This window comes from Schistocerca cancellata, chromosome 6 (genome assembly GCF_023864275.1).
Source record: "Schistocerca cancellata isolate TAMUIC-IGC-003103 chromosome 6, iqSchCanc2.1, whole genome shotgun sequence".
In the NCBI taxonomy this organism is placed as follows: domain Eukaryota; kingdom Metazoa; phylum Arthropoda; class Insecta; order Orthoptera; family Acrididae; genus Schistocerca; species Schistocerca cancellata.
In genome coordinates, this window is record NC_064631.1 from 53494218 (window position 1) to 53508960 (window position 14743).

General features: G+C 44.4%; 1 protein-coding gene across 2 annotated transcripts in view; it reads left to right on the forward strand.

The window, feature by feature from the left end:
• Positions 1-14743, forward strand: part of LOC126191448 (venom dipeptidyl peptidase 4-like) — a 362149-nt gene that overhangs the window by 44737 nt on the left and 302669 nt on the right. For both annotated transcript variants that reach the window (XM_049932327.1, XM_049932328.1), the window contains exon 2: positions 10851-11010. In XM_049932327.1, coding sequence (XP_049788284.1) covers positions 10851-11010 — 160 coding nt within the window. The remainder of the gene's footprint in view (positions 1-10850; positions 11011-14743) is intronic.

Consider the following 14743-nt stretch of genomic DNA (forward strand, 5'->3'; position numbering starts at 1 on the left):
CGTCTCATGCGCCAGAGTTTACACCTCTATCCGTACAAAATTCTAACGCGGCAACCCCTCAGCGCCGCTACCATTGCTGCATGAGAGACATTCGCTAACGATATAGTGCACAGGATTGATGACGGCGATATGCATGTGGGCACCATTTGGTTTACTGACGAAGCTTATTTTTACCTGGACAACTTCGTCAATAAACAGAACTAGCGCATATGGGGAACCGAAAAGCCCCATGTTGCAGTCCCATCGTCCCTGCATCCTCAAAAAGTACTGGTCTGGGCCGCCATTTCTTCCAAAGGAATCATTGGCCCATTTTTCAGATCCGAAACGATTACTGCATCACGCTATCTGGACATTCTTCGTGAATTTGTGGCGGTACAAACTGCCTTAGACGACACTGCGAACACCTCGTGGTTTATGCAAGATGGTGCCCGGCCACATCGCACGGCCGACGTCTTTAATTTCCTGAATGAATATTTCGGTGATCGTGTGATTGCTTTGGGCTATCCGAAACATACAGGAGGCGGCGTGGATTGGCCTCCCTACTCGCCAGACATGAACCCCTGTGACTTCTTTCTGTGGGGACACTTGAAAGACCAGGTGTACCGCCAGAATCCAGAAACAATTGAACAGCTGAAGCAGTACATCTCATCTGCATGTGAAGCCATTCCGCCAGACACGTTGTCAAAGGTTTCGGGTAATTTCATTCAGAGACTACGCCATATTATTGCTAAGCATGGTGGATATGTGGGAAATATCGTACTATAGAGTTTCCCAGACCGCAGCGCCATCTGTTGTTGAAAATTGTAACTACTGTAATTTCGAAAGTTTGTCTGCCTGAAAATGTACTGTTGTCCCAAGCATATTGCAACAAACGCTGTATTTCTATCGCTGCTCGTTTAGTTTTTATTGCCGTTTCAAATATACCGGTCATTTTTGAAACACCCTGTATATTTCTGATGATATTTGAGGCAGTGTTGTTTGTCTGTTCCTCGTCTCACTGACGACTCTACGCAGACGCGGGAGCTCTCAGTCGTTAAGGAAGGTCGTCGGCCACTGCGTTGTCCGCGATGAGAGGTAATCCCAGAAATGTGGTAATCTCGGCACACTCTTGGCACTGTGAATCGCGGAATACTGAATTCTCTAACGATTTCAGAAATGAAATGTCCCATTATTCCAGCTCCACGTTCAAAGTTTGTTAATTTCTGTCGTGCAGCTGTAATCACGTCGGAAGCCTTTTCTAGTGCGTCACTTGAGTGCAGTTGACAGTTCACCCAATGAACTGCCTTTTATACCTCTAATACGCGATACTGCCTCCATCAATACATGTGCATATCGCTATCCCATGACTTCCGTCACCTCGATATATATGAAAACGGGTATTAAAAAGAAACTGGTAAATGCTTGAGAAAGCTACACTGCAGACATAAAAACCAGAAAAACAAGTAAATATTTGGAGATATAAGAAAAGTTGCTTTGTCAACAAGTAGCTCATGAAAGCAATGAATAAATTTTCGAAAAACTATACTTGTAACTGCTACCCTGTTTCCATTATTCGTACCTGCAGAAAGGATAATTCACTTCGCGGGAACAGCTGGCGCAGAAGCCCAAATAAATTTATTCAAAACATATTTCTATCCAGGATTAATTATGAAACTTAGCGATGTTATTCTTAAAGAATCACTCTAATATATCATGCAGTTAAAAAATTTGAGTTTTTTTTTTTTTTTTTTTTTGCAAAATTTGCCCTACATCTGCTACTAAACTTACGGAAAAACGCTACGAACTTAGGCACCATCATTGGAGAAATAGTAATTGTGAAAGAAAATTATGTACTTCAATGTGTGTCGTGGCATAAGTTACATGACAGAAAATGATATCGATAGCTTTGGTGTCCTTACGCTGAAATTATGTAACACTGGCATTAATAGCCATGTCCCACCCCGGAACGCTTCAAAAATTGGGAATTCTGGACTAAATTCAATTAATGTTTTAAGTATAGCGACGCTAGAAACGATCAGGAGACAACACTGATTAAAAACAAAAGGCCCTCACGCCACTTCTCTGACAGACCGTCAAGGGCGAGGACGGCAAGTATACACGGTGGTCCATTGATCCTGACCGGGCCAAATATCTCACGAAATAAGCGTCAAACGAAAAAACTACACAGAACGGAACTACTCTATCTTGAAGGGGGAAACCAGATGACGCTATGGTTGGCCCGCTAGATGGCGCTGCCAGAGGTCAAACAGATATCAATAATTTTTTTAAAAAAATTAGATCCCCCCTTGTTTATTTCATATTCATGTAGTACGTAAAGAAATATGAATGTTTTAGTTGGACCACTTTTTTCGCTTTTTGATAGATCGCACTGTAATAGTCACAAACATATGGCTCACAATTTTAGACGAATAGTTGATAACAGGTAAGTTTTTTAAATTAAAATTCAGAACGTAGGTACTTTTGAACATTTTATTTAGGTTGTTCCAATGTGATACATGTACCTTTGTGAACTTATTTCCGAGAACGCATGCTGTTACAGCGTGATTAAATGGTTCAAATGGCTCTGAGCACTATGAGACTTAACTTCTGAGGTCATCAGTCCCCTTGAACTTAGAACTACTTAAACCTAACTAACCTAAGGACATCACACACATATATGCGTGAGGCAGGATTCGAACCTGCGACCGTAGCTGTAGCGCGGTTCCAGACTGTAGCGCCCAGAACCGCTCGGCCATTACGGCCGGCACAGTGTGATTACCTGTAAATACCACATTAATGCAATAAATGATAAAAATGTCTGTCAACCTCAATGCATTTAGCAATACGTGTAACGGCATTCCTCTCAACAGCAAGTAGTTCGCCTTCCATAATGTTCGCACATGCATTGACAATGCGCTGACGCATGTTGTTAGGCGTTGTCGGTGGATCACGATGGCAATTATCCTTCAACTTTCCCCACAGAAAGAAACCCGGGGATGTCAGATCCCGTGAACGTGCGGGCCATGGTGTGGTGCTTCGACGCCCAATCCACCTGTCACGAAATACGCTATTCAATACCGCTTCAACCGCACGCGAGCAATGTGCCGGACATCCATCATGTTGGAAGTACATCGCCATTCTGCCATGCAGTGTAACATCTTGTAGTAACATCGGTAGAACATTACGTAGGAAATCGGCATACATTGCACCATTTAGATTTCTATCGATAAAATAGGGGCCAATTATCCTTCCTCCCATTATGCCGCACCGTACATTAACCCGCCAAGGTCGCTGATGTTCCACTTGTCGCAGCCGCCGTGGATTTTCCGTTGCCCAATAGTGCATATTATGCCGGTTTACGTTACCGCTGTTGCTGAATGATGCTTCGTCGCTAAATAGAAGGCCTGCAAAAAATCTATCATCGTCTCGTAATTTCTCTTGTACCCAGTTGCAGAACTGTACACAACGTTCAAAGCCGTCGCCATGCAATGCCTGGTGCATAGAAATATGGTACGGGTGCAATCGATGTTGATGTAGCATTCCCAACACTGACGTTTTTCAGATTCCCGCTTCTCGCGCAATTTCTTTGCTACTGATGTGCGTATTAGCCGCGACAGCAGCTAAAACACCTACTTTGGCATCATCATTTGCTGCAGGTCGTGGTTGACTTTTCACATGTGGCTGAACACTTCCGATTTTCTTAAATAACGTAAATATCTGGCGAACGGTCCGGGCAATTGGATGATGTCGTCCAGGATACCAAGCAGCATACATAGCACACGCCCGTTAGGCATTTTGATCACAATAGCCATACATCAACACGAGACCGACCTTTTCCGAAATTGATAAACGGTACGTTTTAACACGGGTAATGTATCAAGAAGCAAATACCGTCCGCACTGGCGGAATGTTACGTCATACCACGTACTTACACGTTTGTGACTATTACAGCGCCATCTACGAAAAAGCGAAAAAAGTGGTCCAACTAAAACATTGAATTCTCTTTACGTACTACACGAATATGTAATAAAAATGTGGGTTCCTGTTTAAAAAAAAACGCAGTTGATATCCGTTTGACCTATGGCAGCGCCATCTAGCGGGCCAACCATAGCGCCATCTGGTTCCCCCCTTCAAGCTAGACAAGTTTCGTTCTTTGTAGTTTTTTCGCTTGATGCATATTTCGTGAGATATTTTGCCCGATCACGATCAATGGACCACCCTGTATATGTGGTAGCTATGTAACAGAACATCTACTTCCGTGAGTGGTCCTGAAATGACCTGATAAATTCACATCGCATTCTCATTCCAGTTCATTGATTCGTGCAACAAATCCTTACGTACGATGGAAACTCAGATAGAACATTTAATACTTAAAGTAAGGGAATGCTGTTTTTCACATAAATAACAACTGTTCTTATCTTCACCTTTCCATTATGAGGCCCATAGATCAAAGAAACAGTGAGAGACACCCAGTGCCAGCAACATCTCGTTAGCCGAGTAGTTCTGCATGTGTCTTAAGGTGCAATGGCGGTGTGAGTTGTCATTTCTATTCGCGATCAAGACAGACGTAATCAACGTTCCTATTTTTCGTTTTATATAATGGACCTGCAAATTTTTAGAACAAATACTTAAACGAGATCTGAAGAAAATTTTTACACTTTAAGTGCACAAGCTCGGCTCAGTAAAATGTGTTACTGGCCATAGATACCTGCTTTGCGAATGCCAGGCTGCTTAACTGTAAAAATATATCTGAAGAGATCCGAAGCGACCGCTAAAGACAAGAATTTGAGCTTCGTCCGCCACTTAGAACCCACATGTCAGGGAGATACTTAGGAAGACAACACACTAATCACTATACGTAGTTTTTCTGTGCTAAGCCTCTGCAACAGCAACCAAGCACACACTGCAGGTGTGCGCTGAAGCAGGGTGCTATCATTTCGGGTGGATTAAAAATTGGCGATTTCGTTTGCTTCAGTGTAAGTGAATACCTTAAATGTCATATTCGAACAGCGTTAAGTTCCCCTTAATTCCATCCGTGAACATTAAAATGAGCAATGTGTATACATTGCTATATGCATGCACCGCGATGTATTTCACAGTTTATCAGATTCATCTACTGTAAGCAATCGAACAATGACGGTAAAACGCATTACACCACAGTTACTCACTCTGATTTGATGGAAACACACGAATTCCTAACAAAAAAGTTGCATGAAGAGTTGCCTGCAGAAGGAAAACTAATGAAGTATATGCAATTAACAGCAGCGTTGAACAATGTAGTAAGATATTTCAATTGAATCACAAACTACAAAATTTAAAAAAAATTGTTCAAATGGCTCTGAGCACTATGGGACTCAACTGCTGTGGTCATAAGTCCCCTAGAACTTAGAACTACTTAAACCTAACTAACCTAAAGACACCACACACATCCATGCCCGAGGCAGGATTCGAACCTGCGACCGTAGCGGTCGCGCTGTTCCAGACTGGAGCGCCCAGAACCGCTCGGCCACTCCGGCCGGCTACAAAATTAATTCTGAGCCATACTCATATCTTGCATATTAACGCGATAAGACTCTTTTTAAACTGAGTCGACTGCCTCCACTGCTATCGAGCGTGAAACGCAAATCGTATCCATTTTATTCTTTCAGAATTTGTCAACAACAGTAAAGCATTTTACTCTAATAGCAGCTGGCGCTTTCGACAAAGAGCGAGGTAGCGCTACGCTACCACCGCCGCAGCCGCTGCTGGATGCCAGCAAATGCGTTTCTGATGGCTCTGGTACGTAAGGCATTCAGTGGCTGATAGTCTGCCAAAAAAATCTGTCACAGAAATGTTACTGGACAGAACTGTTGTATGGAGTGCCAGAGTGAAAGGCATCTATCACTATACTCATGACTAGCTTTCAGACGAATGCGCTATAAATCTTCACACAACTAGTGGTCTCGACCGAAAAACGTTGCATTCATGCGACATGTAGGTTACAACTAGACCAGAGACGCAGACGTCGCAGAACAATTTGAGCAGAAGGCAGTACACAAAGGAGTTAAAGACATTAGTTGTCAGTGGGCGTTGCTTTATATCAATGTGGCCGACCACTACGCCGTCCAGGTGGTCACCACAACCGTACGGCTACCCTAGCACGCCTCCCGTCACATTAAAATTCTCAGCTTACACGACACACCACTGCACACTCCACACCCTGCTCATTGCCCTCATCACTCTCCGTATCTCGCCGATTCCCGCAAGAGTTAGAGCTTGGTGTGCATTTGCACTGAAAGGATCATTGGCTGTCATAGCCTTAGTTGTACAGGGTTATTACAAATGATTGAAGCGAATTCACAGCTCTACAATAACTTTATTATTTGAGATATTTTCAAAATGCTTTGCACACACATACAAAAACTCAAAAAGTTTTTTTAGGCATTCACAAATGTTCGATATGTGCTCCTTTAATGATTCGGCAGACATCAAGCCGATAATCAAGTTCCTCCCACACTCGGCGCAGCATGTCCCCATCAGAGTTCGAAAGCATCGTTGATGCGAGCTCGCAGTTCTGGCACGTTTCTTGGTAGAGGAGGTTTAAACACTGAATCTTTCACATAACCCCACAGAAAGAAATCGCATGGGGTTAAGTCGGGAGAGCGTGGAGGCCATGACATGAATTGCTGATCATGATCTCCACCACGACCGATCCATCTGTTTTCCAATCTCCTGTTTAAGAAATGCCGAACATCATGCTGGAAGTGCGGTGGAGCACCATCCTGTTGAAAGATGAAGTCGGCGCTGTCGGTCTCCAGTTGTGGCATGAGCCAATTTTCCGCGGGCTACGCGTGAAACTTGCCCGCACGCGTTCAACCGTTTCTTCGCTCATTGCAGGCCGACCCGTTGATTTCCCCTTACAGAGGCATCCAGGAGCTTTAAACTGCGCATACCATCGCCGAATGGAGTTAGCAGTTGGTGGATCTTTGTTGAACTTCGTCCTGAAGTGTCGTTGCACTGTTATGACTGACTGATGTGAGTGCATTTCAAGCACGACACACGCTTTCTCGGCTCCTGTCGCCATTTTGTCTCACTGCGCTCTCGAGCGCTCTGACGGCAGAAACTGAAGTGCGGCTTCAGCCGAACAAAACTTTATGAGTTTTTCTACGTATCTGTAGTGTGTCGTGACCATATGTCAATGAATGGAGCTACAGTGAATTTATGAAATCGCTTCAATCATTTGTAATAGCCCTGTACATTTGCGGTGTCTATTCTTCCGACATGTCTCAAAGAATAGACACGAACACAACCATAAGATGATGCTTTTTACAGGAACAGTCTGAGCCTGCAGTGTTGCCAGTCACTGCAGGCAGCCAGTCTTCGAGAATAATTACGGTGGCCAGTTTATTTGTCTCAAGTCGCGATCGACGCGGACTTGGGTTATATTTATGCTGCAACCTCGCTGCTGTCACCTCACTGGTCGTAGGAAGTCTCGTCGCATTTACACGCAGCCTCGCTGCTTGCACATAGCTGCTCTGTGGTCGCACGGTATCTCGCTCTCCCATTAGGAGCGTATACCTTGCAGTTGTTCGCATTGCCAATTGGGTGAATTACTTACAGCATATGATGTAAAGCAAAAACAATGTTCTGTGCTTCGTTTGATAGAGTAGTGATTCTTTTGCTCCTAAAATGTAGTTATTGACAACGAGAGAGAAGACGGTGCATGGATTCGCCATTTGAGTGTAGATTGTCCACATTGCAGATACCTTCACCAGTTCTATTATTAACAGTTCAAAAATTTTCCAGAGCACTTTTTCAGAGAGTTACGAATGTCTTAACAAATTTTCGAGTTTCTTCCAGTCTAGTAAAATTTAAAATAGTTAAATATTTAAGGTTCCGATCCAAAATTATTAGCATGATACTTCACACTCTACATCTGCCGCTTCGAAATTACCCCACTGATTGTATACTGAAACAAAAAAATTAATAAATAAATAAAAAATTATATGAAACGAAACATGTAATTACCAAAATTTATTCAATACATTATTCATCATGAAGGGGTTTGATCTATATACCCCTGATCCCAGATGCTTCTGTGTCCAAAATTTGGAGAATTAAGTTCCTATTTAAAAATCGTTACTTACAGCTATCACAACATTACTGCCTGCCTATGGTGGTTTCATTGGAAGGATACTGAGACGTTACATACAGTCTATCTCTAGAAAGACTATTTACAAAGTTTCGTATGTGACTTCTCAATATCCTACAAATGAAACCACCCCACGTGGACAGAAATGTTGTGATGATTGTAACTAATGATTTTTAAACGACCTTATTTAAGCCATTTTTGGACGCAAAGCTATCTGAAACCGGAAGCATACTGATCATCATAAACACTTCGTGATCGATTATATTAGGTGTAACAGGTTTCTGGTAATTAGTTCCTCTCTTACACTTAATTTACCGTCTCCTTTTTTTCGTTAGAATATCAGCACCAATATCTCGAAGTGAGAGATTTATTGCATCAAGTAAACATTTATAAAAACTGACGAAATATTACTCCAGATTGAATAGACGTACGAGCAGCATCTCAGCAAAAAGTATGTTTATGTCTAGGGTTGAATTTTCTTATCTTAATCTATTCTGGTTCAGTATTATTTAAAACTGAAACATTCGTTGCGAGGTTCATAACTACCTCAAAATGTGCTCTGGATAATTTTCAGCTGTTCTTGTAACTTGTAAATTATTTGTATTATGGGCGATTTACATATAAACTGTGTTTTTTGGTATGAACGACCACTGTTGTTGTCGTCGGACGATGCACAGAACACAGTTTCTGCTTCAAACACTAAAAGTAATCCACTCAGCTAACTATGTGCACAGCCGCAAGGTAAGTCTACATCTACATACACTACTGGCCATTAAAATTGCCACACCAAGAAGAAATGCAGACGATAATCGTGTATTCATTGGACAAATATATTATACTAGACCTGACATGTGATTACATTTTCACGCAATTTGGGTGCATTGGTCCTGGGAAATCAGTACGCCGAAACTTTGGCCGTAATAACGGCCTTGATACGCATGGGCATTGAGTCAAACAGAGCATGGATGGCGTGTACAGGTACAGCTGCCCATGCAGCTTCAACACGATACCACAGTTCATAAAGAGTAGTGACTGGCGTATTGTGACGAGACAGTTGCTCGGTCACCATTGACCAGACGTTTTCAATTGGTGAGAGATCTGGAGAACGTGCTGGCCAGGGCAGCAGTCGAACATTTTCTGCATCCAGAAAGGCCCGTACAGGACCTGAAACATGCAGTCATGCATTATACTGCTGAAATGTAGGGTTTCGCAGGAATCGAATGAAGGGTAGAGCCACGGGTCGTAACACATATGAAATGTAAAGTCCATTGTTCAAAGTGCCGTCAATGTGAACAAGAGGTGACAGAGACTTGTAACCAATGGCAGACCATACCATCACGCCGGGTGATACGCCAGTATGGCGATGACGAATACATGCTTCCAATGCGCGTTCACCGCGATGTCACCAAACACGGATGCGACCATTATGATGCTGTAAACAGAACTTGGATGCATCCGAAAAAATGACGTTTTGCCATTCGTGCACCCAGGTTCGTCGTTGAGTACACCATCGCAGGCGCTCCTGTCTGTGATACAGCGTCAAGGGTAACCGGAGCCATGGTCTCCGAGCTGCAAACTTCGTCGAACTGTTCGTGCAGATGGTTGTTGTCTTGCAAACGTCCCCATCTGTTGACTCAGGGATCGAGACGTGGGTGCACCATCCCTTGCAGCCATGCGGATAAGATGCCTGTCATCTCGACTGCTAGTGATACGAGGCTTTGGGATCCAGCGCGGCGTTCCGTATTACCCTCCTGAAACCACCGATTCCATATTCTGCTAACAGTCATTGGATCTCGACGAACGCGAGCAGCAATGTCGCGATACGATAAACCGCAATCGCGATAGTCTAGAATCCGACCTTTATCAAAGTCGGAAACATGATGGTACGCATTTCTCCTCCTTACACTAGGCATCACAACAACGTTTCACCAGCCAACGCCGGTCAGCTGTTGTTTGTGTATGAGAAATCGGTTGGAAACTTTCCTCATGTCAGCACGTTGAAAGTGTCACCACGGGCGCCAACCTTGTGTGAATGCTCTGAAAAGCTAATCATTTGCATATCGCAGCATCTTCTTCCTGTCGGTTAAATTTCGCGTCTGTAGCACGTCATCTTCGTGGTGTAGCAATTTTAATGGCCAGTAGTGTATATTCGTGGTCCTTATGCGCAGCGTATGTTGGTGGCGGTAGAGTTGTTCGACAGTCAGCTTCAAACGTCGGCTCTGTAAATTTCCTTTAGTGTTTGTGCAAAGGACGGCTTCCTTCCAGGGATTACCATTTGAGTTGCCAAAGTATCTAACAGTTGGGTGTTGTTCAAATTTGCCGGTAACAAATATAGTGGGCCGCCTTCAAATTACTTTGATGTCTTCCTTCACTCCGAACCAGTACAGACACCAAACACTCGTGCATTACTCAACACTAGATGGTAACTGCATCATATACACGGTCTCCTTTACAGGTGAATCGCTCTTTTTTAAGATCCTCCCAAGAAACCGAAGCTGACCAGTCACCTGCCCCACCACAATCCTTAAATGCTCTTTCCATGTCTTATCGATTTTCAACGTTATGCCCAGATATTTAAACGACATGTCTGTGTCAAGCAGTACACTAGGAATAGTGTAATAAAACATTCTTCCCACTTTTCCACATCCACATCAGCTCGCGTGCCAGCACTCGCCTCGCCTGCCAGCACTTAGTTCACCTGTCACCTTTGCTCTGACTGACTAACCACACCTTGTTGCAGGCTGCGTTGCTGCTGATAGCCCAGCTGGCAACGGCAACTTGCGAGTCAGAACGCAGAAAGACGGCCACTGCTCCAAGGGCAGAGGACGAGCCATTCTGCCTGCAGGAGTGCATCAGCGGAGAAATGTCAGCCGAGGGCTTCGACGCCACCTGGGTGGGAGGTGAGTGTCAGAGTGCGGCCAGCTATAGCCTGTGAGTGCTGTTGGTTTCACACACTCGTGGGAAACCAATGCGCTCATCTCAAGACTTGACCTAGGCACCCCGTATGTGTATAAAAAGAAATTCCAAACTCCGTACTTCTACGCCTGTGTCACTATCTAGCAACTCACCGTGTTATGTGCAGCATTATCATTTCCGCCACCCCCCTCCTATTTTATAAAGGGACGTTACACAAGTTTCTGTACTTATAGCAGTATGTAAGAACCAAAAAGTAAGCGTATAGTTTTTCTGTACTTACAAAAATTAGCTTCTAAATACCTGTAGTAGATACAGCTATGTGGCTTATTGAAAATGGTATCTTAACTTACAATGTTTCGCACATGTGCTCCGTTTGTTGGCTGTAGAACGTCTTGACGATACTCAATTTTTCTCCGTCTCTTCGCCAGTATCTCTTTCTTCACTGCCTTTACAGTTTCTCGTATTCGTGTAGTAAGAGTTCACACATCATAAACTGGTGGGCAGAACAGTTAATCCTGAATATAATCAAAAAAAAAAGACGTCAGAGGGTTTTCTGCGGTGAACGTTGTGGCTATTACTAGATCATCTCTGCCGATCCATCTATCCAGAAATGTTTCATCCAAAACACATTAACACCAACGTGGTGATGTTCCATGTTGTTCAAACACTACCCAGGGCTGAAATTCCTGAAACTGAGATGCAACGTAAAGTTATATCACATCCAAGTAAACTGATGTGGTAATGGTAGGCTCAGTTGAAAAGAACGGTCCAATAATTGTGTTGTGCGTCAAGCCACATCGTGCTTTCAATTCTAAAGTGCCCCTGATCTCCCGTCCCACTATATTTAGGGTCTCTCCGACTCCCAGATGGGAACTATGTGTCTGTTTCCTTTAGCGGAGACGTGAAAAGTCACTGAATCGAAAAAAAAAACGCTAAGGCAGTCGTTATCTGCCTCGAATCGCCTCATTACGTCCTTAGTAAAGAAAACCTGCAAGATTAAAACTGTGTGCCGGACCGAGACTCGAACTCGGGACCTTTGCCTTTGGAGCACTTGCCGGCGAAAGGCAAAGGTCCCGAGTTCGAGTCTCGGTCCGGCACACAGTTTTAATCTGCCAGGAAGTTTCACATCAGCGCACACTCCGCTGCAGAGTGAAAATCTCATTATGGAAACCTGTAAGAGTTGCAAGTTGTATGCAGGAAAATACAGCCGTTTGAGCAAAATCTAGACACACGTGACTCTCCGGAAAGACGACACGCTGATTTCCGCGAACGTTGTTCAAATACCGTACTCACGGTATCAGCAGTGCGCAACTCACTACTACATGCACATACAAGGTGTTTCAAAAATGACTGGTATATTTGAAACTGCAATAACAACTAAACGAGCAGCGATAGAAATACACCGTTTGTTGCAATATGCTTGGGACAACAGTACATTTTCAGGCGGACAAACTTTCGAAATTACAGTAGTTACAATTTTCAACAACAGATGGCGCTGCAAGTGATATGAAAGATATAGAAGACAACGCAGTCTGTGGGTGCGCCATTCTGTACGTCATCTTTCTGCTGTAAGCTTGTGCTGTTCACAACGTGCAAGTGTGCTGTGGACAACATGGTTTATTCCTTAGAACAGATGATTTTTCTGGTGTTGGAATTCCACCGCCTAGAACACAGTGTTGTTGCAACAAGACGAAGTTTTCAACGGTGGTTTAATGTAACCAAAGGACCGAAAAGCGATACAATAAAGGTTCTGTTTGAAAAATTTCAACTGACTGGGAACGTGACGGATGAACGTGCTGGAAAGGTAGGACGACCGCATACGGCAACCACAGAGGGCAACGCGCAGCTAGTGCAGCAGGTGATCCGACAGCGGCCTCGGGTTTCCGTTCGCCGTGTTGCAGCTGCGGTCCAAATGACGCCAACGTCCACGTATCGTCTCGTGCGCCAGAGTTTACACCTCTATCCATACAAAATTCAAACGCGGCAACCCCTCAGCGCCGCTACCATTGCTGCACGAGAGACATTCGCTAACGATATAGTGCACAGGATTGATGACGGCGATATGCATGTGGGCAGCATTTGGTTTATTGACGAAGCTTATTTTTACCTGCACGGCTTCGTCAATAAACAGAACTGGCGCATATGGGGAACCGAAAAGCCCCATGTTGCAGTCCCATCGTCCCTGAATCCTCAAAAAGTACTGGTCTGGGCCGCCATTTCTTCCAAAGGAATCATTGGCCCATTTTTCAGATCCGAAACGATTACTGCATCACGCTATCTGGACATTCTTCGTGAATTTGTGGCGGTACAAACTGCCTTAGACGACACTGCGAGCACCTCGTGGTTTATGCAAGATGGTGCCCGGCCACATCGCATGGCCGACGTCTTTAATTTCCTGAATGAATATTTCGATGATCGTGTGATTGCTTTGGGCTATCCGAAACATACAGGAGGCGGTGTGGATTGGCCTCCCTATTCGCCAGACATGAACCCCTGTGACTTCTTTCTGTGGGGACACTTGAAAGACCAGGTGTACCGCCAGAATCCAGAAACAATTGAACAGCTGAAGCAGTACATCTCATCTGCATGTGAAGCCATTCCGCCAGACACGTTGTCAAAGGTTTCGGTTAATTTCATTCAGAGATTACGCCATATTATTGCTACGCATGGTGGATATATGGAAAATATCGTACTATAGAGTTTCCCAGACCGCAGCCCCATCTGTTGTTGAAAATTGTAACTACTGTAATTTCGAAAGTTTGTCTGCCTGAAAATGTACTGTGGTCCCAAGCATATTGCAACAAACGGTGTATTTCTATCGCTGCTCGTTTAGTTTTTATTGCCGTTTCAAATATACCGGTCATTTTTGAAACACTCTGTATATACTTTGCAGGCACACTTTACGGTGTGTGGAGGAGGATACATTGTGTACCACTCACTCCCCCCCTCCCCCTCCCACCCTCCCTCCCCGCTCAAAAACCCATTTCTTATTCCATTCGCGAATAGTTCGAAGGAAGAAAGATTGCCGGTAAGCATTTATATGGGCTAGAATCTCAGTGACTCTATCTTCATGGTCTTTTCGTGGGATCACGCAGCAAAAAGCAGTATATTGATTGACTCTTCGAGGGACGTACGCTAACTTAACTGTGTCCACAACGCGATGCATAGCGCCTCTCTGACAGCGTCTGCCATTGGAGTTGGCTGAGAATATACATGACGCTTACGCGCTTGCTAAATGAACCTGTAACCAAACCTGCTAGTCTTCTTTGGATCTTCTCTTTCTTTCTCAGTCCTGTCTGGAACGAATCCCATCCGGACGATCAATATTCAAGCATTGGTCGCTCTGGTGTTTGGTAAGCTACCTCCTCTCTTGATGGACTACATTCCCTGAGGAATCTTCCATTGACTCTTTTCGGCATTTGCGTTAGTCGCGGGCGAGTCGGAAAAGCCGTCAGGCGCCGACCTCACCGTGCAACTCACAGTCGTCAGATTGATTGCCATCTCAGCCCCTGCGACTACACGACGTTCCGGCTCTACCATTTGCAGCGCGACCTGCAGGGGCCTTCGCGTACACCGGAGCAAAGCACAGAGAGCGTGTAAGTGAGCAAGAGAGGTTGCTCCCGCCACAAATCTTTTGCCGGCTCCGCCAGTGTCACCTGCAGTCAATCACAAGGAAGTGTACCTCCGTCGTCCGTGTATTTAGACCGGCTGCCGCGC